The 24785-nt window shown below is 38.2% G+C and overlaps 2 protein-coding genes across 5 annotated transcripts in view; both read right to left on the bottom strand.

Annotated features, from left to right (window-relative positions):
- HTT (huntingtin) overlaps nt 1–1438 on the bottom strand; it is an 84357-nt gene extending 82919 nt beyond the window's left edge. For both annotated transcript variants that reach the window (XM_040592967.1, XM_040592972.1), the window contains exon 1: nt 1062–1438. In XM_040592967.1, coding sequence (XP_040448901.1) covers nt 1062–1162 — 101 coding nt within the window. In that variant the 5' untranslated portion in view covers nt 1163–1438. The remainder of the gene's footprint in view (nt 1–1061) is intronic.
- Nucleotides 1439–3680: 2242 nt separating this feature from the next.
- Nucleotides 3681–24785, bottom strand: part of GRK4 (G protein-coupled receptor kinase 4) — a 43465-nt gene continuing 22360 nt past the window's right edge. Inside the window, exons 9-16 of one of the 3 annotated variants that reach the window (XM_040592940.1) lie at nt 23164–23354; nt 17666–17703; nt 15054–15143; nt 14276–14484; nt 13320–13457; nt 12613–12750; nt 10321–10443; nt 3681–5992 (exon numbers count right to left, since the gene is read on the bottom strand). In XM_040592940.1, coding sequence (XP_040448874.1) covers nt 5873–5992; nt 10321–10443; nt 12613–12750; nt 13320–13457; nt 14276–14484; nt 15054–15143; nt 17666–17703; nt 23164–23354 — 1047 coding nt within the window. In that variant the 3' untranslated portion in view covers nt 3681–5872. Of the gene's footprint in view, nt 5993–8165; nt 8971–10320; nt 10444–12612; nt 12751–13311; nt 13458–14275; nt 14485–15053; nt 15144–17665; nt 17704–23163; nt 23355–24785 lie in introns of those variants that run through there. The other 2 variants (XM_040592946.1, XM_040592954.1) reach the window with 2 other exon arrangements.

The following is a 24785-nucleotide window of genomic DNA, read 5'->3' as shown; positions in this document are numbered from 1 at the left end:
AAAGTACACAACAGAGAAATCTGTCCCTGCAGTAAGGCAGCTAAAACCAATTAGCTCATGAAAAAGAGATTCTTCATCTATTATGCCTTAAAACTACACAGAGATTGCTTGAGACCACACTCTCCAAACAGCATCAACCATGATAACTTAGCTGGCATCCACATCAGAATGTACTGTGGGAGCAGGTGGCCAAGAGCCCCGCTCCACTGCTTGACATCCTCTGCCAAAACACTATGAAACTGCCAATTTAGAAGTTACCTGTTCCTCAGCCCTTCTGCTTCTCGTGTCCTCAACAGCTGGAGCAAAAGTACTAACGTGACCCATGCATTTATCCTGTAAAAATCTTAGTGTCTTTCCACCTGTTCAATAAATGTTATTTGTAAAGACTAAAATGAGAGGGGCAGCACCGTGGTACTGAACAGCTCCTGGCCCTTACCCTCAGTAATGCCTCCGGATGGGAAACCCAAATAGTTTAGGGGCAGAACACATTTGTCCCTAACTATTAAGAAAGAAAAAGGGTACCGAGAAATATTTAAATCAATTCCTCTTAGGTCTCTGCACAGCAAATCACAGCAGAAGATTTTACGTGAAGTTTGCTGTAAACAGACATCCACACCAACTCCCCGCAGAGGCATCAGAACTCAGACTTTATGAGCCTTAGTGCTTTAAGTTATGTTTAGACAGTTCTTGCCTTTTTCCCAGCAGCGTATTAGCCGAAAAGGTTTTCCTTCCTAGAACCAGCCTGTGAATCCCATCCAACATTCTTGTATCTCGCGTTCATTACCCATACTGCTATTTTTCAAACGTGCATGCCCAGAAAGTTTACTCCTAGCTTAAACTTAACGAGCGAGCAGGCAGCACTCCCAGACAGGCGCAGCCCCCTGCCAAGGACAGGGCAGCACCCCAGGCCTAACTCCTGCGGGGACCACCAGCTGCCTCGCAGGCTGCCAGCGGCCCCGGAGCGGCACCGGCCTGGCGGGGCGGCCTCCCCCGGGCCGGGGGGAACGACGCTGCTGAAGCCCTTCGGGAGCCCTCCCGACCCTCGGATGCGGGTCACTCACGGTCTCTGGAGAGGCTCCTCGGGGATGGCAGCCGGACCCTGCTGCTGCTGGAAGGAGCGCAGCGACTCGAAGGCCTTCATCAGCTTCTCCATGGTGGCCATGTCCGCTCCGCCCGCGCCGGCAACACCGACCCGCCACTCCTCCCCGCCCTCTCGCAAGCGCCCGGCGGCGCCCGCCCTCCTCTTGGTGGGCCCGACTCTCCTCCTTCTCCTCGCCCTCCTCCCGGACTCGCTCACTCCCACTCGCCCGGCGCGCTGAAGCCAGCTGGGGCGCCGCCGCCAGCTCACGCCGCGCCGCCCGTCACTGCCGCAATGAATGAGGGAGACGCCGGAGGGGGCCGCGAGCACGCCCTGGCTGCCCCGCCGCCATCTTGAATCCGTCCCATCAGTCCCCACGCCACTGCCTCGTCCCCGCCCCCTCCCCGGGCGGCCCCGCCCACCGCGGAGCGGGGTCCCAGCCCCGGGCTCCGCCGCGCCGGACGCACATGCGCGCACCACCCCCCACCCCCCCGCCCCGGCCTGGCGTCACGTGCGCCCTCGCGTACGCGCACACGCCGGCACGCGGGCCCGCTAAAGGGGGGGGGGGGAAAGCAGGGAGAGCGACAGGCTCTCTGCCCAATCAGAAAGAGGGCTCCACCCCTTCCCGGATGCCACCGTGCAGCTGGTCAGGCCGGCGCCAGCCCGCGAGGAGGCCCGAGGGCGCTCCCCGCCGCGGAGCGGGAAGGATGCGCTGGGTCCTAGAGCCCGCCGGCCGGCAGCACCGCGGCGCCTCCTGCGGGGGAGGAGGCGGCCGCCCCCCGCGCGGGAGGCGAGCGGCCCCTCGGCCCCGCAGCGAGGGCGCTGCCTGGTTTGTCTTCGCACGGGGAGCGGGGCCGCCCTCATCCGTGCGTGGCACGGGCCGTGCCAGCGCTCCCGCGCCCCGCGAGCCACGCGGGAGCAGAGAGTGCTGCCCCCAGCGCGCCGCGCCGAGCGGAGCCGCTCCCGCACCGCACCCCCGAGAGCCGCAGCACACGCTCCCTGCGCCCAGCAGGTAACCCCCGGGCGCCCCCGCTCGCGGTTCCAGCAAGCCGGCTCGGTGTACAGGGGCCTGCCAACTGCGCTGCCGGCATTCCGGCTTTTAGGCAGCACGTAGGAAAGCGGGAACACTTAAGAGAACAGGACACTTAACACTTGGCAACGCACCCGCTCGCCTCTCAGTGCTGCTCTTGCCGTCCAGGACTTGCTTTACCAGATGCTTTTTGCACTCCTAAAGCATATATTAAATATACAGTATACAATAGAGACAGTACATGGATACTAAAATCGTTGGTTCTATGACTAAGTACTTAATTAAAATCGACAGTAGTGTGAACTTTCCCATTACAACCAGGCTGTAATGTATCTAGTTGCTGACACACATTTTAAATGTAACTGCTAAGAACTGGCAAGTGAACGTGTAGCTCAAACACATGAAATCGGTTCCATCAATGAAAAGGGAGAGCAGCTATTGGAACTTTTAAGCATGAAATTCCCAGTAATGACGTAATAGGCAACTTGGTTATTGCTAGCAGGAATGGACAGTCTTTAGATAAATCATGACATGAGCCACCATACTGATGACATTCTTGCCAAATGCTCAGTATAACAGCACTCTGCCAGTTTAGCTTTATTACCATGTTAAGAAGATAAATCATTTTAGAACATTTCTCTGAAAGTAAACCTATCTACAGTACTGAAAGCAATTCAGCCTACAGCAAAACCCCTATTATAAATGTGTAACAAAATGTGAACTTCCAAGGTAAAAAGACTAATTTTCCTGATTATTTTACAGTAAAGCTTGCAGAGAGTTTTCTCTGGAACATCTGTTCGATCATGAATATTTTATTTAGCAAATGATACATGAAAGAAGACAACAGCATAGCTGCAATGCTGCAATATACTATGCTGGAATTGCATGTGCCACTGCACCCTTTGAAGTAAATTTAAGCACATTGAAAAGAGTGTAAGCTCTTGTCAAAGATTAAACAAGCCACCAACTCAGTCTTTGCAAACCTGTTCTGAAGCTTCAGGTGAAAATGTGTGCCAGTCCCCTATGGGTTGCTGACTCACTGGCAGAAATGCCAAAGCAATGCCTGCCTCCTTGTTCTCTTCCTTTCCCAGCTGTACCAGCAGCATCAGGCCTCTGGCTCATTAACTGTGAGCTGGGGTCTGGAAGACAACTCAGGATATCAGGTTTTTCTTTGGCAAGTACCTGATCAGTAGGTTCTCCCAGTTCAGATTTACTGATCCATGGTTTTGCATGTATCATGTCACTGATCCTGTTCAAATAGCAGCCCCACTAACAGCTGCATTGGCAAAAACAAAGTGATGTAAAAGGGGCAAGGGGCAAGAAAAAGCAGGCAGGGTTATAGAGAACAACTGCTTTTGTAAAGCCATCGTTACGACAAAGAAAAACAAAGTCACAGTCTCAATGGAGTAATAGTGAATACCCAAAAAGTTATACGTAATTTAGTGGATGACAATTAATTCACCTTGACCTCAAAAAACCCAAATAAACAAACAAAACCAGAAGAAACATGCTTTTACCTTGTCTATAAGAAAGACATAAACATCATGAATGTGAACAAAGGCTACACCTAGGTGTGGGTTAGCTCTTGATTTAATGTTTTTAAGAACAGGGTGGACAGGCACATCAAGAGTATTTTTTCCCCCATCCCAAAGTCATACTTAGGCCAGCATTTCTATGAACAATTCAGCAGGTAATTGGTACTACCGGAATAATCTAAGAGACTTCATGACACTGCTGGCCCAATTTAGTTCAACATGCACAAGATAATCTGCAATATGCCATAGCACAGTTATATCATTGTTAAAGTCACTTAATTTGGAGCTGATTTGCATAGTAGTTGAGTGCTTAGCCCTTCAACTCATGTCATAAAATTACAGTGAAAAACTTTGCATAAACAGGGCAAAAAAAAAAGCCTACTGTTGAAAAGTATTTGCTATAAAAATCCACAAATCCAACTAATATCAAGGTATACATTTTCCCAAGGAGGGCAAAGTCTGGTTAGTATCCTTTGGCAAAAGTATAAAATTTAATATGCATGATAAGGCTGATGACAAGTAGAGCTACAGATACTATTGACCAGTCTTGCATTCACATTCATAGTGTTATCACAATAAATGTGGTAATGATAAACAGCCCATCCCAATAATTCTGTCTTTTCACACAGAAATTTATGCAGAATCACAATTTAGACCATGAGATAAGGTATCAATAGAGTAAATACAATGCAGCTAGGGCACTTTTTCCTGGATCTGACAATCTTACACTGGCAAAAAACTTTGAGCATGTAATATACGTTTTCCGCTTCAACAAATTCTGATTATTTTCTTTTTCAAATTTTTCTTTTATCTATTCTGCCTACTATGATAGACATGGGAAATAAATCACATTAGACAGTAATACAGCTGTGGCTGAGATATGTGGCAGTGTTTTGCTTTTATTTCAGGAATAACAATGCTAGAATATCCAGGAAAGCAGCTCATACAAGAACAGTTCAGTGGCTTGGAGATACCAGAACTAACACATCACATTTAGCCGTCAGTTTTGCTATAATTGGAAAGAATTCTGGTGTTTTGGACACGTGGAACACGAAAAAAGTTACCTACATCTCATGTGCAAAACTTAAGTTACACCATAAGAACCATATGAAATAAAAAATTTGTACATTCAGCAGAAGAGACATCATCATCATTGTCACCAAAATGAACCAGGCAGGTAATTCAAATCAAAGTAAACATAAATTTAGCTTAAAGATGCTTTCCACTCATCTTTTTATTTTAATTTTTTTTTTTTAGTACTTCCCAAAGAGAAGTATTTTCTGAAAATCTATATTAAAGTGAAGGTGGTAATTCCAATGTTAAAATATAGTATAATACTAGTAAACCAAAGTAAAATAATATTACTTCTGTTGACTTATACTAGTAACTTGTAAACAAGTATTGTCCATTTGTACAAATGGTAATGACAAATCTCTTACATCAGTATTGTTTAAAAAAATACTGAAGTGCATTCTAAAAATGGATTTTTAATTGTTTTTAATAGCTTCTATCAATGATTTCTCAAATTAGACAGTTTTATTCTGAGATGGAGATAATTCTTTTATAATCAAAAAACTTCAGATCTGTTGTTTTAAGAATGATTTGTAAAAGAAAAAGACATACAACACCCTCTATTAAAGGCCAAGATTTGTCCATATTGCTCTCTATTTCTTATGGAAATACCACAGTTTTTTTCCTATTTACTATTATACAGTAATTATATTTAAGTGCTCATTTTTTCAACTGAGACTGTTTTGTTGTTATAATCCAGAAACATAACACCATCTCTATTTCAAACACTACACCTCCGGAGTTTAAAAAAAAAAATAAATAAAGGCAGCTGATTATTTTCTTTATAGAAAGAGAACAACCTTGAGGCATGAAGATTCTACTCTGTTGGTCACAACATTCAAAAGCCTTAAGTAGGCTAATAAGATACTGGAACATTGTTTCACAGTTTCTGAATTTTGAGCTAAATGTATATACTCATAAGGTATGCACAAGCAGACATTAAAGACTTAATATACACAAATGCTTGGGAAACACAAGCCACAGAAAAGGAGGGCTGATCTCATGCAAGTAATTTGATGGAGTTCCATAGATTTTTCAAACTCTTATGCTAGTAGAACAAAGCAGTTGGGCTGTTGGACTGTCTCGCTGCTATTAAACACATGGATTTAGAATCTGAATTCACGGAGGTACAGTAAAGTCATACTGAATGATAAGAATTTACCTTGGCTTTTTTTTTTTTTTTTTTTTTTTTTTAAAAACCAGCTTCATGGAAATAAAAGGCTGTATAATCAGCAAACACAATCGGCTGCCTTCCCTCTTCTTTGTCTCAGTTGTGTCCTACAAAAATCAAGAGCAAACTTTACATTACATTTATCACACCACGATATTTTGCTTTCAGCTGTTCTCCGCTCTCCCAACCCCTTTCCCACTTTCAAAATACATCTCCAAGCTACTAATATTCCAGTAAAGACATTTAACCAATGTTGGTTGTATTAGATTAAATACCATAACATCTTACTCTCAGTGTACCATATAAGGAGAGTTACCCTGATCCTTCCAGTTGCTTGTCTGTCTTAATTCATTAGGGGATTCACACTAGATAATACGTAGTCATTATTATGTGGTTGTATTTCTAGCCCAAAGGGACAAATATATAGTAGAAAAATGCCATCTTCAGCCTATTGGGAAAAAAAAACCCCAACCAACCAACCCCCCAAAAGCAACAGATTTTAGGTCCTAATCTTGCAAACATGGTTACTCAAACACAATTCAATAGTATTAATCAGAATGTAGAAAAGACTTGTGAAATGAAACTAAATAAAGCTTCATAAAAACGTACAAACCCTCCACTTTTTGCATGGTTGGTGGTTCCTGCCCAAAGAAAAAGATGTATAAATAACCATTCTTAGGAACAACTTCCCTTTTCATCTAGCCTTTTTTCTTTACAGATCCCTGGAGAATAAGTATTAAGTCTCAGCAGTCCAAAACAGAGGAGCTGATCTTAACATGAAGAAATAAAAAATAAATAAAAAAAAAAAGTAAGATCCCTCCCCTTCCAATATGGAAAGAAAATTTGAAATGATAAAATAGACTTTCAGGTCCTTTTACTTGTCAAAGCCAATTCCTGAATTTTCTTCATAAAAATTCCTTAGCTTGTGTCCATGGTATTCTTGCCCAAATGTCAAGTTAATCTAAGCAGACATTAAATCCAGACTGTCACCCTGTATGTCTAGTGTTAATACAGTCAACTTTGCCTCAGAACAGCAAACCTAAGATCTTAAAAAATTAAAACTCCTTAATCAGAGAAAGACAATGACTTCTCCAACCAGGTAGGTATTTATACAACTCTTTTGTTACTTCCCTGTTTCTCCATTCCCATCTGTTTAGAGTCCTTCTGTTATTACGGTACATAATGAAGAAGGTCAGGTCAGCCTATGCCAGCTCATAGTCTCACATGTAAATGGGTTCCAGCCAACACCCTTATTTCAGGTATTTCTCTTTCTGTCAAGCCTCCCATCCCTTCACTATTGCATCAGACTATCTGTCAGTAATTAATTCAAACTCCCTCTCCCTCGGCCAATTTCTCCCTTTGTACTTTCAGTGGCAGTCATCTTGCTATCCTCTGGGCTGTTCTAGACATCAGGAAGAATGCACTGAAAACACAGGAGAAGGGTCTCATTCCTCATTTCTGTGGCACAGCAGCCAAGAGGAACACTTTCAGATAGACACCAGCTCTGCCCTGGTAGAATTTAAGGTTCTTCCAGTGGGTCTGTGGATGACAAGCAGAAACCTATTTGAGGTAGAGGGATATTCAGTTGCTCCCTGTGTATAATAATTGTGTGGTCCGGTTGGTGCCCTGGAGATCTAAGAGGGGAAAAAAAAACCCCATGCATGCTCAGTGGAGACAAATCTTCAGGATACAGAAAAGAATGTGTAACAAAAGTCAGGTCTCCAAGTCTCCAAGAGCATTCCATTATATATCAAGTCCGTAACTTAGATTTTAAAAACAGAAGAGGTTCTTAATGAAATGAGTTCCCTAAATTCATTCTCATACTCAGATTAATAGTTTTACCAGAAACTTTACAAAATAAAATGAAAGCCTGGCATACTTTGGGTCCAGAAGAATGGAAGTCTGACAAGCTTTCAGGAAGCTGGAAACAGTTTTACTAATAAACGTCAGGTAATTGTAACTAAAACTTCAATACCAGCTCCACATCTGCGTTAAGCAATCATTAAAGGCAGGTTTTAATGTTTAACTTTTTAAAAGCTATAAGGAAATATTATTTACATAATTAAATTTGATACTTAATACAACCTTGTTCTTCTCTCAGTGGCAGTGACAGCTGTCAACCCTACAATATGCAATATTGCAACATAACAAGCAGAGAGGAGGTTAGTAAAAAGAGTCCATGCTTTGTTTTTGAACCCACTATAAAACTGTAATATCCTACATGGAACTGTAAACAATTTCATTTACAGAAAAAAAAAAAAAAAGATGTCCCCACAGGTATAAAGAAATCCTTTTAGTAAAGACAAAAAAGTACTCAAAATAGTTACAAAATTTTTGGCACAGCTGTACTTGCATGGTCCATGCCAAGAAACCGTACAGAGACGATGTGTAAGATGGGTAGAAAAGAGAAGAATGGGGTAATACAGTTTGTTACAGCATTAAGATACATGTTCAGAATTCCCTGTATAAAGAAGAATAGAAAGACGTTCTACAGAGCCAGACAGTAAAGAGCAACTCATAATAGCTGTCCACAGTGCACTGAATTCCTTTTTCCTTAGCAGTTGCCCAAGAGATACATTAGGTAAAAGCACTCCCATGCTGCCAGATAACACCAGAATTATGAAATTTATCACTACAGCAATTTTACTGTTAACAAAACTGCTAATAAAGATCCTAATGAACAAGTAGAATTTTACCAGAAGCATACAAAATCAAGTTACATTGATGCAATAGATATTATCTCTGTGCTTTAAAATCCTTTTAGTATGTCTAGATTTATTCCACTGGGGAAAAAAAAAACAACCGACAAAAACCCAAGAGAAATCAAATACATACAGAAACACACTCACTCAAATAGCACTCATTGCTTTTTGTACAGTTAAGCTTTAGTGAAAATATACATCTTAAAACAAATGAAGTACAAATGTACAAAAATCCTTGAACTCAGATAAAAAATATATATAATACACTTTGCTACAGAGATATAAAACATTTAAAGTTTTCTCATCCTTTCTGATGAGAGTAAAATGATCTAAAGTCTGGAGGACTCCTGCTCATCATCACTGCAATCAGATTTAAAGCAGACCTGCAAGAGAAGACAAAGGGACAACTCAGCTGCAGAACCAACATTGTTTCTGCATTTAGGGACAGCATTTAGTGGGGTGCAGAAAGGCTGGGGGGTGGGCAGGTGGAGAAGTGACTTTTTCCAGCACATTTTACTCCATACTACCTAAATGCTTTGGAAATACCAAAGGAAACCACAACCTGACCCCAAATCTCAAGTCAATAAAGTTTCATTTAACCTTAAGTTCTTTCCTTCTTTTATTCCTTCTTTTAACTTCACAGGACAGTTAACCGCAGTCTTATTACTTCAAAACCAACTGAAGACTCTCAAGCCATATTAAATTTTTTAGGACTCTTTCTCAATACATAGAACCATATCTTGGGTCAGTATGAACTCCACTGATTCAGCTGGAAAAGACTACAGTAAGACACAAACTTTAACTAGTGAGATTATTAGTCCACTTAACCACTCCTATTCTATTACTGTAAGTGGGGAAAAGTGATTTTGAAAAGGTGAACTAAAAGTGACAGTAGCATTACACATTCCATTAGCATTGCACTGTTTTAGAGAGGTGAATTACTAGCTGACGACAAAAAAATCATTATGCAATTTTAATATATGGCTTTGTGTGGCTACTTAATGGTATTCTAGCGATTTTAAAATTCCATTTCTGCTTGAAAGCAAAAGTAAATTCCACAGAAGTACTCTCCACTTGAATATGCTTATATTCTCAAGGTAATTCCACTCTTAAGTGCATGCATACTGAGCAAGCAGAGTAGTGTACGACAGCTTTAACTGAAAACCTTTACAAATAGCCCATTTCTCATGATGTATAAACAAGCACAATATGCCACCTGTCTTTTAGGTGGTAAATCCTCAATTCACATTACTCTTTAGAAAACATTTAGAGGTGAATTACGTCTTTAAGAAAAGGCTGTGTATTATCAGCTATGTAAACATTTACTACATCGTTGTTTTGGCAAAGGCATTAAACTACTACCCAAGAGATTTTAACATTTGTTTCATGACATTTCTTCACACTCATTCATTTAGGGAATATTTTTACTTATTTGCTTAATATACTAGAATGATTCATTGGGAATCCAGCTTTCTAAAGGAGTCATAGGAGTTGCACTGCTCCACCACACTCACAGGAAAGAAGACAGGATGCTGAGGGAGGAAATCCTCCTGGAGTTACAGTTTCAGTTTCTGAAATGCAGTGCAGGGGCAAAGCCATAATAAATGACATTTCATTAGTTTCAGTACTCAGCTAACAACTTACTTTTCCCATCACAAAGTAATATAAAAAAATTGAATGGATGTTAAGGTCTTACTGGTGTTTTTCTTATTAAAGAGAAGAAATACCATTACCTCTCCGCTAAAAAGTCTGTGGAAGAAGCCTCTCTTTGGTTTAGGAGACCTCTCTCTGTCTGGTGACACAGTACCATCGGTTTCGTATGCATTGATATCTTCAAAGCATCCCGTTTCAATCATCTTTGAAACATATGAAATATAAATGAAATATCCACACAAGCCTCTCAAACAAGTTCCACACATGATCTATTTATTCTGCTGGGTACTCCTAACGAGTTACAAATTTGTCAGCTAAATGACATGATTCTCAGAGTTCCATGAAGGAAGGCACAAAGTCTACAGTAACTCTTCTTGTGCCCCCAAACTAAAGAATAACAATAAGAGCACTATCATGCAGCTAAATACTCAGCTGCTTCCTTACTTGGGTAAAGCATTTCTTCTTGCCCATGATGCAATAAGCAGAAAATTTTAGAACCAGAAATTGATTTCCCTTTCAACTATTCTACTCATTTCAGAGCAGTCTAGCCTAACAAACTTAGTATCTATATCCTGGACTGAACGTAATTAATAAACATGACTTGGAGTAGGAGAAATTATTATTTTATACAGAATACTAGTACGTGTGTAATACTGGGGGGATACTTTTTACGAAGGGGATGACTTGTTCTCTTTGAGAATAAGCAGCTGACCACAGTAATTTAAACATCATTCTGGTGTTTTGGGCAACCATTTATCAAAACACAACTAACAAATACCATAATTAGAAATAAAGCCATGAGATAGAGAAGGTAATAGTTCATTTAAAAAACAAAAAAACCCCACAATATGATGAAGAGCGGTCTCTGGAGAGAAGCAAGGAATTATAAAATAATCTGGTTTGTGTACACAGAAAACAAAATAATTAGAACCACGATTAATGGGTACAGAAAGGACAGCAGAAAGAGTAAATGCCAAAATGTAACAAACAGGCATGGTCAGAAGGGGGAGAGTGGCTAAAGCTCACATGCAGTTGGCACCCATCAGTGAGTGCCGCATCTATCATAATGGGCATGCAACCAAATGAGTATCCCTTGTAGAGGGAGAGAGGGCATAAAGAGGAATAAGAAGAAATACAATCTGCTTTTGTTGTAAACCATGACATTACATAAATTATGGGAGGGGAGGAGGAATTCTTAAGAGACTGAGAGCAAAGATGTGAGGGAAAGCTCTGTAACATGAATTAAAAGAAAATAAGCACAAACTAAAATGAAGTCTGCACAGTTTTTCCTTCAAGAGAAGGAATTACTATCCCCAGAATTTGACAACTGCCTTCGACTTCACCCTCCATGTGGTGTTAGTTATTAAGCTGCAGTGCATTTTTAAATGACTGGATCATATTCTGAAGTTCAGAATTACAACATAGCATAGGAGATATTTATTTCCCCAATAGCCTAAGGTTCATTGCTTCTTAGTGAAGACTTTTTGTGTCAAATGATGTCTTTCAAATCTCCTTCTTAATGTAATGAAAAAAAAAAATGCAAAAAGGAAACAAAAGGGAATGTAATTTTTTCTCCAACTTGTTCAGAAATTGCTCATCTTTTGTGCTCAAGCTTTAAATAAAGTAAAAGAAATCATACTGGGAAAGAAACTACACTAGTAGAATTCAGGACAGTATTAATTTCAGAAAGTTATGAACACCTTACAGGAGGAATGCATTCATAAGAAAAACTGCAATTTAAAATAATTATTAGTGAGTGCTCTTCCTGAAATAATACAGCAGCTTTGAATTTCCTAAAGAGACTGAACTGCAAGCAGAGGTAGCAAAATTCTAGTATTCTATGCAGAATGAGAAAAAATACTCATTCACTAGGCAAATGAAAAAGTTTTAAGAGAAAAGTCTGACTCAACTGATACTGAACTGTTTTGAAACCTTAGGAAAGGTAAACCTGCAGTTCTGATTACTATGTCATCTGGACACTCTGTTGATATACAGGCATGATACACAAAGAGTTTGTGTTGCACTTATTTGCTTTTGAATACTTTGAGTAGTATTCCATCCTTCTCCTATGAACAGCAACATTGAATAACGTAACATAGAAGAACAAGGAAAACGGGGTCATACTGTTCTGTATGCTCTATCTATGACTACAAGATGCCAGATTCTATTTATGCAAATTTACCATAAAATTAAATTTTTAGCAAGTTGTTTATGTTTAGTGAAAAACTTTTTTTTTTTTAAGTTTCTTTGCAGAGAAGTCTAAAGCAGAAACTTTGTCTCACAGGGAAAGTTATATACTAAAATTATATCCCTCATTACATCTTCTATATTGTTGTGCTAAAGAAAACAGTCTTTAATGAAACATACAATACCTCGTTTTGCCAAGGGATTGAGACACAACCTGTGACAAATTTGGAATAGAAGTCATCATCTGTAGTATCCAGGTTCACTCCTTTTACTGTTGAGAACTGCTCTATGTCCAGGACATCCTTACAATATACGGCACGTGGCTGCAGTACAATACAAGATTGCTTCATTAAGGTTTTGCATTTTGGATTTGGGTTTTTATTTTTTTTTCCCCAGATGATCAAAAGGGGAGTGAAATGCCTGCAATTTGTATTTCATGTTGCTGATCACCAAATTACACTATACTACAAAACAGAAATGTAAAAACTTAAAAGACTCTTCATAAGGCACCTGAGCCATTCCATCCACCCTGCAACTAACAGAAAAGAAATATCAAAACCAGAAACAGCATGCAACTTCATCTGGAGTTCTCAACAGTTGTCATAATTCACACTTTCTTCTGTCACCCTCCTTTCAACTCCAGAGTAATTTCTACAAAGCTAATCCTTGTATGTTCAGCATCTGAGCCATGGAAGTAAACTTCTAAGGACTAAGAAATAAGCTACAAAGCTACCTCTGAAATTATTTTGCGATCTCAGATGAAATGCCACAAAGGAACTAGTTATCAATAGGAATGATGGCATTCTCCTGCCATGTTCACATGATCACTGATTTAGAATTATGACAGTTCTTGCCTTTTTAGATACTAATCAAATCTGTCTCACCTACTTACATCTGGCAAGAATGGAGGTTCTAACATGTTAGCTTCCAGCCTCTTGAAGTTAATGTTCTTGAAAATAGGATGTTGCTTTACAGTAACAGCTCCATCTCCAGAGCAACCCAGTCGTTCACCTGGATTTTTAGCAAGTAACTGCAATGATATGGGAAAAAAGGCTGATCCAGTGATATAATCCAACAATTTAAAAAACCCCACAAATCTATATATATTTTGTCTTTCAATAAATTTATTTTATTTCTTGGCTTTTCATAAGATGAAATTTATCTTGGTATTAAAATGAACCGAAAACCCAAACTACATTATTTCTGGGAGTAAAAAGATTTTCGGTAGACAAAAGAAACCCTGAAAGCAGACAATTCCCAAAGTGATATGAAAATATTTTAATTGATGCCATTGCTGAATATATTTTACAGTACAGACTTCGCAGTAGACTACTTTCAGGAAATACAGACTTGGGTTTTTTCCCAATGGGCTTAAGTACCACACATATTTTGCATAAGGTAGTAAAGAAAACTTTTGAAGCTTTCTGCATAGATGTGTCTCTTATTAAATTTAAGATTACGCAAGGTAAAAAGAAAAAAAAAACTGTTGTCTCATACAGACTCCTTTAGGTATGGAAACTAGTATATTACTCTGCCACTTCTCTCCATGCAGCATCAAAGTTGAGCATGCTATTATACTCTGTCTATAATTGCATGTGGTCTAAGGAGTACTGGACTTTTTCGTTCAGGTGATGAAAAATCAGTTTATGCAGCCTTCCTTCATCCTGAAAAAAGTTCTGAATTCTCAAAGTTTGATAACTGAACAATTCATGGTCAACAACTGAACCAAAGATTTAAAAAACTCCAGCTTTGTAAAATTTGCAATAGAAGATGTTAAAATAAAGTAGTTCGTCTTTTAAAAAAAAGATTAGAATTTTAATTTTCAAACCTCTACGTCTCTTCACCCACCATCCTGCAGATGGATTTTGCCTCCTCTGAGAACTTGTCTGAATACGTTTCCTGGTCTTCCTTTACTCTCCGGTCAATCTCATCCCGTTTGACCCTTTCCTTATGCTTCCTGAATGGAGACTGTCCTTCAATCATTTCATAGATCAAGCACCCAAGACCCCACCAATCCGGGCTGAATGTATACTTTTCGTTTTTGAGCACTTCTGGAGCTACAAAACAAACAAAAAAAAAAACAAACACAACCTCGTAACAATTCACTTTAAATTGACTAGTTAAATATTGGAAAACTCTCAGGTACTCTTTTGTCTCTGTGCAGAGATCCTTGCATAACTCCTCTGTGCTCTGAAGAAACGTTAGTTTCTACAGCAGGGATTCTGTTTATATCCAATAGAAGCACTTTAACACTGAGGTTCTTTAATACTTAAGATCAGCATTGTTTACAGACCCAGAATGAAGTTTTTCCACAACATGGAAAAAAAATGTGTTGTCACAGTAATTTATCTGCTTACCTGTGACCCTAAATCTCTTTGAACCTTATAAAGGTAGGTGCTTTCTTAAAGTTCTACCTAAACCTAGAATTTCCAGAGTTAAGTTTTCAAGTTTACCAGTAGGCTTATAATTGACTATTAACATCTACTACTGCATAATGTAACCTTTCTTCCCATAAATTGTCTAGCAACTAATCCAGGCCAAATACAGTTCTTTGGAGAACTCATTCATATATGCACAGAAGAAAATTTTCTAGTAAAATGTAACTAGTAAAGGATATTTTACATACCCATGTAACCAACAGTCCCAACCCGTCCTCGGACTGTTTCTCCTTCTGGAATCTGCACAGCTAATCCAAGATCAGAAATTCTGATGTGTCCTATTTATGTTAAAATAAATCACACATAGTCAGCAAATAATAAAGTATCATCACATTTAAAACAAAAAAAATCTGTAGCATAACTCATGAAACCACCACCCCAAAACATCAAAACATTCATATACTCATAAGACTAAGTTTATGGGCTTAACTAGAAAGGAGTGACTTATTATTCAACTCTTCCTTAAATATGTCAAGGAAGAGAGGCACAGACCTAACTGATTTCCTGAAGGTCATACAAAAAAAATTGCTGTTAAGTACTCTAATCCCTAGCTTTAGGAAGAACAGAAATGATGACTGCCCATTTCAAATTCTGTATCTATGCATCGGTTTTATTTTTCTATTCTGTATTCCCACCACAAACACTTAGCTTTCTGACTTCCTAACATAACGTCAGGGCTTACTTCCTTTATTCCAAATATGAGAAGGCAGCAGCCTGTACTGGGACACAAGGTTTTCCTCTAACAAAGTATCCTAATAATGCTAAGCACCAGTAATTTGAATGGCTATCCCAACACCCACCCCAAAAGAAACGCAGCTTAGCCATAACCTACTTAGAATTAATCATACTGTAATATGTCAGTTCAATATTAGGATTTTTCCGTTCTCATGAATCAGTCTAATGTAGATAACAGTTTCTATTTCACTTCGTCAGCTGAACTTCTCAAGTTGTATACCTTCCCTATTATGCATGGCATTTACACTAGTACCTACAATGTAGAAGTAGTCTGGTGGAAGACGTAAAATTTTTCAGGAATAGCCTGAAATAGGGGTAACCATCCAAGGAGGGTAATGGGAATAAATTCACCCCACCCTCCTTTTACATTCTCATGGACAGATATATTTCTTTGCTGGACAGCCTCAACATCAAATGATTCAAGACAGTTCAAGGCAAGAATTGCATTGATATGATTCTAATTTACAAATACACAAAGTCCTTTCTTAATAAAAATATAAAAGGCTAGACAGAAGAAAGAACAATTACATTTTCAACTCAATTTTTAAACAGAAAGTTGCCAACCATCTGTAGTAGAAAGATTCAGGGGGAAAAAACCCAAACCAAAAACCATGCTTATTTCTTATACTGTATATAAGGACAGGGACACTGTCATTTACAGAAACATCACAGACTCACAGAGTAGTTCAAGCTAGAAGGGACTTCAGAAGGTCTCTAGTACAATCCACTGAACAGGTAGTCAGCCCAAAATGATCAAGGCTTTTAAAATTCTTGTCTAGAAAGCCTCTATGACTGAACACTGGGTAGCCTGTTCCAGTGCCTGAACGTCCTTTGTGCATATATTCTCTGTCATTCAAAAAACTCTACAGCATCAATGTAAGTTAATGACATATCAATTTCTTCTTTACATATGATATATAATCAAGGGGTGGGAAGATAGAGTGGAGAAAGTAAAGTGCCACTCTATATACTCGTTGGAAATAACTAAATGCTCTTCAGCAGCAAATGCTATTTTAAATTCATTCAGATGCTGTTCTGTTCCCTAACATCTGATGAACCCATTTCTCAAGTGCAAGATCTGAGCTCCTGAAGCGATTTTCTAATTAGTCCCCTCTGCTCTCTGGAACAAGATCAGAATATCCTTGGCAGAGAGACAGCGTTCTCATGCAGTCCTGCAAGGCTACATTTTACCTCAAAGAAGCCTTTACCTTTTGCAAGACATTGCTGGAGAGAAAAATTAAAGAATGCATTTGATGTCTAGCAAAGCTTTAGCTCTTGGAAAGTGACTTCTCCCAAACATCACCTTTCTATAAATTTATGAGTCAGAACATGCTGACTTAAAAAAAATAATCGTTCTAATAACTTCAAAACCAGTTTTTCCTTTACTGAAATACTCAGCAATTACAAGAACAAACTGTTAATACTCATCCATAACTTAGAAGGTAATTGCTGCACACCTTCTATAGTGAATTCAAAAGATTCTGGCAAGTTTCATACAAAGGCATAAAAGAAAATTAATTTGGCTTTTGGAAAAAAACTAAAAAAAAGCTACAAACATTTATTCATATTGTTTGTACTTCCTTGATTCCTTCCAGCCACATATGCATCAGTGACCATCAGACCTGTTTTAGTTGAAATGTTAAAACAAACAGAGGTGCTTCAGATTTCTTCTTCATTGCTTAAACATTATAGCTAAGTACAATTCTGGCCCCACATCTAAAAAACGCCTGTTTCCATAGTCAAGAAAAGACAACAGAGAAAAAAATCATTTAAAAGTTATAGCCATCTTAAATTAAGCATAGAGGAGAGAAGGAGGAGCAAAAGGGGAAAAGTAAGCCATTTCAAGGTGGGAAATCGACCCCTCAAACATTGTCATCATGGTCCTCCAAGGACCCAAGAATTTCCTCTCCTTTCTAAAAAGCAAGGGCAGGGTTTTTATAACTAACAAAAATTAACATCTGACAGTCAGGTCCCTTTTATCATGAAGAAATCCCTTTGATTTCTGGCACAGTATTAATTAGATTTGTAATTCTCAATGTAAAAATTAATTTTAGTTTTTACTTACCACAGTCATCAAGGAGTATATTCTCAGGCTTCAAGTCTCTACAAATTAAACAGAATAGATGTGTGAATTCTACAAAGCCAAAATTATTAGCCGTCAAGTGCAACTGAGGCAACAGAAGACCTCTTGGTTGTGATTAAAGCAATTTTTCCAGTTCCCACCTATATACAAAAACAGTTGTGAAGATGAGGACCTATAATACAAATAGTTTTAACCATAGAACTCGACTGATTTTTTTCCCAACACTCTAATCCATTTATACTATCAGCAGCAATTCATATTTCACAGATGAGAAACTTCCTCTAAAATCCCGATATGAAGAACCACCAACTTACACCCAAATGTGTAAGCGAAAGACAGACACGTCTCCTGAGACTACCATCCATACAATTCCACAGTGGTAAGACACATCACTGCTTGCTGCCGTTTGATGCTGCCCCCTGCTGTATTCCGCCCCAGGGTATCAGAATACCAAAGAGTAATACTCCCAAGACTAAGCATAGGCTTAATATCATCCATTCAAACTCTGTTCCTTTACTTTGGATGTGCAGCTTCTGAAGCTTACTAGATGCTTCACCTAGGTTGCAACCAACTTTCCAAGAGTGTCTACTACTTTTCTGTAAATACCAGTGTTTCACATGAAACATTTTTTAGCTGTTAAATGCTGGAGAGACTCAGGAAGTAGTAAAAGGGCAATTAATTCAGTGTTGCAATTCTGCATGTTGTAGGCATCTTCTTGTACATTTTTACTTTAAGAACAAAAGAAGAAACAATGGGATATTTGGACAAACACACACCCCCACCCCACCCCCAGGAAAATTTGGGGAGTCACTGAAGCTGAATCAGAAGCTGTTCAGAGGTTACTTCTAGGATTTATCTTCTAGCAGATTCTACTGAGAACACATATATTTTTACATATATATAAAAATACATACATACGGAATATATGTATAAAATATATAATGTATATTACATATATAATTGTGATATGCATCAGGAAGCATGTGGACTGCAATACAGTCTCTTAGATTTATTCCATCATAAATATGGAAATGCCAGAATTAGACAAGCAAAAATCAGTACTTGGCTAAAGATTCAGTTATTACTGGAACAGTTTATTAAAACCAATATGTACATATATGGGTATATGTACAGTTGTGACAAGAACAGTTTTTCATATACAAGCAGAAAAGACTGAATAATGTAAAAGAAGCAATTTTAGGAAGAATAATTCTAGAATTTACAATCAAAATGAGAGAGACATACACACACACTTGTTCACCAAGAAATCTGTGTGCTTTTCCCCCAAAAAATATTAATAAATTGATGCTCTGAAGTATGTGTATTTATGTTAAAGTTTCATTATTTCATCAGATTAACTGTATGAAGCAGTCATCAAGATGCTTGGGTTTTAATACTTCCAGGTCTAGACAGTTCCCATAATGTTAATTATCTGATGTTAGATATGAGTTTGCAATACCAGAGAAATATGGAAAGATCAGAGTAACAAAAAAAGACAACCAAACACCTCACACCAGTATCAAAAAAAAAAAAAAAAAAAGAAAAAAGAAAATTCAGCTCAAACTTTAGGTAGAAACACATTACTTTAAAGCGCATAATGTATGCTCAGGTTAACTCAAGTAAACAGGTTTAATGAGTTTCATTTCCAAGAAGGCTGATTAAAGCTTAACCTGAACCCTAATACTTCGTATCAACATCTGCTGCTTAAGAGAAGCTAATTCTCTTCTGATATGATTTTGGTCAGTTAATAGTAAAACTTGTTTCTAGCCAATCTCTTTAATCCTATTAGTTTCTAGACCTACCAGCTCACAAAGAAGTCAGTTTTTGGAAGCACTCAGCTGTAAATTGAGCTCTGGGATGCTAGCTTTGGGATATTGGCCTTCTCCCTCTTCCCTTCCTCCACTACAACAGAGGCCAAAGTCACAGTTTCTGCTGGAATACACAGATGCTAGTCCTGCACCAGGTTAACAGGCTACTTGAGCTGAAAACCAAGCTCAGAACACGAGGTAGAAATGCAATTCTAGCAGCAGAGGCAGCAGTTTTCCCTCATGAAGCAGAGAAAGGCATGAAGACTGCAAAGCTCGCAAAACCAAGAGGTTCATTAACACAAATCTAGATAAAAATTATGTATTTATTTTAAATTGGACTGAACAAGTACTAATTTATTTGTGCAATACCTTACGCCAGCCATCCTACAGAGGAAATTTCTGGATAAAAATCCTTCAGGGATTTGCAGACATCACTGCAAAGATGCCTACTCTGAGCATAGGCATAAGGCAGGCAAGGAGCTACTTAGGTTTATCCACTACAGCTTCAACAGGTCTTTGAGCCTGATCTTTGACCTTCCAGGCATATTCAGTGGTCTTAAGGGCATTTCCATGAGTTTGTTATGAAAATCTAGGTATTCAAGCAGCTTATCTGACCAAAAAACGACTACCATCACTGAGGAGTTGGGTAACTCCTGCAGGAAACTCCAGCAATGAAGTCCCTTTTGGAAAGCCGGCACTTGCTCCCCGCTCTTCCTTCATGCATATCCTGACTTTGCTCTAAGTATTATCAGGCTCTTTATGCAGCAGATGGGTGAACAGCTCCACTACTGCCTGTTCCTGTCTGCTTATTTTTCTAATGTCAACAACATATGGCAAATTACAGGTAGTTTCACAAGCTCCCATTAAACAAGGAAACTGGCTCTGTCACTATCACAGGGCAGCGCAGGGCCCTCCTTCCAGCTCTGCACCTGTTCTTTTAGTCCAGTGGGAACCCCACTAACAAAACTGCACAACTGACTCCAGGGTCCTACAGACAGCCCTAATGCCACTGCTTGAAATTCAGTAATAACTGGTGTAAAGGCACATGAAGTACACAGTAAAAATTGGTGTTAACAGAGAGTTAAGTTAGGCCTAGCTTCTCCACTTTATGAGGCATTTTGCTACGGATGGTGACACATCCCAAATATAATAAATTCATAATAAATTTTAACATGACTGACTGACATTGAAACTGCCATTCTAGAACTGAACAAGCTGAGAAGATGAACTTATTTTACTGCTATCTGCTGACACCTGTCTGCACCGAGGATTTCTATAAACAGAAGTTCCTATTTTCCCTTCTTCCACTGTCTCTACACTACATTTTACTGTGAATATACAGATTGATAGACACAAAAACACGTTCTCAATAAAGTATTTTATAACAGTATGCTAGAGAATTAAAATCTGCTTTAACAGTTTAAGCTGTTTGTCTCAAAAGTGAGCTTTAATCTCCTTTAAAGATGGAAAACAAATGCAGTAACAGATCTTGAGATACAGCAACAACAACTAGCTCCATTTTCAGAAATTCAGTGGCTCTATCAGTACTAAATGCTTTCAAAGAGATAGCAAAGTAAGAAAAAAAATTCTTCTGTATTTTGTTGCCCTGGAGAATGAAAAATAATAGTTACCATAATTTGGAAAAATAAATCATTGTGCAGTGAGAATCATGCTTCATTATGTTCTCCTCCCCAAACAACATTAAGACTGGAGGTTGCCAGCATAACTTCTTTGTTGAGAAAAAAATAATTATGGCAAATTTTCCCAAGCTTTGTTTCACTTATCATATATAATCACTGTATTGTTGCCTAAATGCATCTCCATTAAGATGCTTGATGGTGAATTTTGATCATGTAACTTATCACTGCAATTGGTGACATTCTGAAGACTTCCATGGCCACTTGTTTTGGCTTCTTGACTTCAAAACTGTAAAATTGACAACTACGCTCCTAAATGCATGATACAAGAAGAAATACATGTGGAAAAAACAAATCAAGAGCATCAGGAAAAAAACTACCATTAGCAAAGGAGAAGAAACAAGACCAACAGGAAGTTTAGTATCATTTGATACGTGATTCTACAGAGTGTAAAATTATCCAAACATTTCCTAGTTTTAGTACTCAAGCATAGTTGAGCTGACATGGTATAATTAGTGTCTCTTTTCATCTGTTTACATACTGGGCAGAAACTCCCTTAGACTGTCCTATAGTAAATTGTTTAAATATCACCTTCAGGTATTATAATTACATTTAAGCCCTTCTTTTTCCAACAAGAATACAAACTATTCAGTTACTAACGCATGTACAGGTAACTGTCTCTTGATCTTTCAATTTTGTTATGAATAGAGGACTAGAAATATTTCCCATTCTTTTAATTAAGAGGTAATTTTACTCAGAGTTGGTTATGAAACTACTTTTCTTCCTTGCTCATAAATTTAAGGCCATGCAAATTCTTAATAATTGGAAACTTATTATGTAATAGCACAAAACAGGGCAGAGATCTAGACACCAAGACTGCCCCATAAGAAATCACGACCACTCCGAGATCCTGAATTACAGACAGAATGCTAGGATTTGGCATATATATTTGAAGGTCTTCTTGTAGGCAAACACGAACAAGCTGAGCTTAAACACAAGGGCTGTGGGGTTTTTTTGTTGGTTTTGTTTTCTCTGGGTTTTTTTTGTCGTTGTTCTGTATTTTAAACAAACAGTTTTGTTTTCACTTGGGCAGTGTGAAATGACCTACTTGTAGCTGGATCAAACCATTCATCCTTGCTTCCCTCCTACATGCATGCCAAAACATACTGCGTAACATTGCAAGATTGGCCAAATTCTTTGGGGAACCACACACAACCACTAGCATAAGCCTGATACACACAGCAGAAAGTGGCAGAACCACACAGCGTATGTTAGTTTTCTATACTGGGGATGGAAAAGACTCAGAGTCATTATATTAAAGTTACGCAGGATTATACTTTAAATCTCTTGAAACAAGTAGTACTTGGTGTTACACACCAGAAATAAAAAGAAAGCATTCTTGGTCCACCACTAAGTTTGTGGTTTTGTTATGTAATACTAATGCATGCCAGGGGTTAAATGATATATGTATGGACAGAGACAGAAAATAGCATTAAGACCACACAATCTCAATTACAATGCATAAGGCTTCTGACAGTTTCATTAATTCAAAAGCAATAAAGTGTTTATTGGAGGAACCTGAAATAAAAACAGAAGAGAGGGCAGTATGAATTGTAACTGACATTTTACCCTCTTGGGCACAACAAGCAATGCAGCAAGGGACTTCTATAGCCTTCTGTGAACTTCTACTTTTAGACAGGGCAGGAATACAATCCCATGTTCCTAAAACTTATTTATTTGAATTACTAATGAATTTGCTTTGTAAATCATAATTTACTGTCATTTTACAAACAGACCTTGAATAAACTTTGTAATGTTTTAGAATATAGCAAGTATCTAGACCTAAATTACTAGTAAGATGACAATTAAGATCAGTAATTCTGAAGGGCATGTCATGAAAAGTACAGCTGAACTCTTTTGCTTCTTTTACGATTAAGTTGAAGTATAAACTTCTTTTAGTAGGAAACAATTAATACATTTAATGCTGACCAGACATGGAAAATTTAAGGTATGAGTGTCCGTAGATGACACTCACCTGTAAACAATTCTCTCCTTCTGCAAGTCCTCCAGACCACAGCACAGTTCCGCAGCATAGAAAATGGCCCTTTCTTCATCAAAGCCAGGATTTCCCATGTTATATATGTGAAACTTCAAGTCCCCTCCATTCATTATGGTTAATACTAAACACAAGGCATCTTTAGTCTCGTATGTATAGGATAAACTAACCTAAAAAGGGAGGAGGAGGAGAAGACAACCATTATTCATTCGTAAACCCCAATAAAATTCACAGCTCTTTTTTCCAAAACAAGCAACATACAAATCCTTATGAAAAACCAAAAAAGAACGAAATAGCCAAGTAGAGAATCGCTCCTGTTGAGTACTTGAAGGCACAAAGAAATTCAGACTAATTTGCATGTATATACAAATTCCACATCACCATACGAAGTTTAGCGACATACCTGTTTAGATACCACAGAGCTCCATCCAGACAATACATTTATTGATGATGCCCCTCAGCTGCACATTATCTGTATTACTCTCAGTAAAGATAAAGTGCACATATACCTTATTTTATTAATACCTCAAGAATCATGCATTGTCAAACCATCTTTCTGAACTTCTACAAGACTTTAAGTTGCCCTACATTAGAGAAACTAAAAAAGTTATTTAAGATCAAATGTGCAGTTTCTATTCCTCTCCCTACCCCTCCCCAAATAACTGCATATATCCCTGGCTTTGAACTTGCCACCAGGAAACACTTAGTGTACCTCTTTATAGTCTTTCTTCTCACTGTATTTGAAACGGAGTGCTGATAGGCAAGGAAAAACAGTACTTTTTTTTTCCCTCTTTTTCTGGTTTTAGGTAAATTATTTTAAAGTGCATTTAAAGTTTGAAAGTTGACTCATCAATTCAAAAAAATCCAATTTTAAAACAATGTAATATACTACAAAATTTAACATATGTTGTTAATGTTAAAACTCTGTTTCAATACAAAAAACTATGCTATGCTGATGATCATCTGGCAGAATCTTCAAAATTACCAACAGAGATTAATTAACTAACTTGTACTAAAAGCAATGTGATTTAAAAAAATATATACTTAGCTTACATTAGGTAAGTAAGCTAGGGAAAAATCACTACACTTTTTTTTAACTCAATAAATGTATTTTTAAATGCTGTACAAGTACATAACAGCCATAATTCAGTAGGAAGTCCAAACTCTTCCTTCAGAAGCGCAAGTCAAATACTAACTAATTAAATGAAATAAACATACAAATCTGTTACTCAAGGCAAGGATTCCAGTTTGGTGGTTTTATATGGACATATCCAGGTATTAATGACTTTACTTGTGACACAGGCATAACATCTACCCATTTCCAACTCAGTATTACTGCATATCCTAGATCTAGACCTTCTCTGTTGCATCAAAAAAACCATGGGATAGCAAAAGGAAAATCACTCATGCTCAATCCTATACTTTGTTTTCAAATTGAATTTTAAACAATTATTGATTTATAGAATTTACATATGTTGAAAAAATATGACTCAAAACTAGGAGTTTCACTCATCTCACATATCACTATGACTAGCAATTTCTGGATCAATTCAGGTAATTTCTGGATTCAATTTCAATCAATTCAAGCTCATGAGCCTTTT

The sequence above is a fragment of the Falco naumanni genome, chromosome 1 (genome assembly GCF_017639655.2).
Source record: "Falco naumanni isolate bFalNau1 chromosome 1, bFalNau1.pat, whole genome shotgun sequence".
NCBI classification, from domain to species: domain Eukaryota; kingdom Metazoa; phylum Chordata; class Aves; order Falconiformes; family Falconidae; genus Falco; species Falco naumanni.
This window is presented reverse-complemented; position numbering and strand designations above follow the sequence as displayed.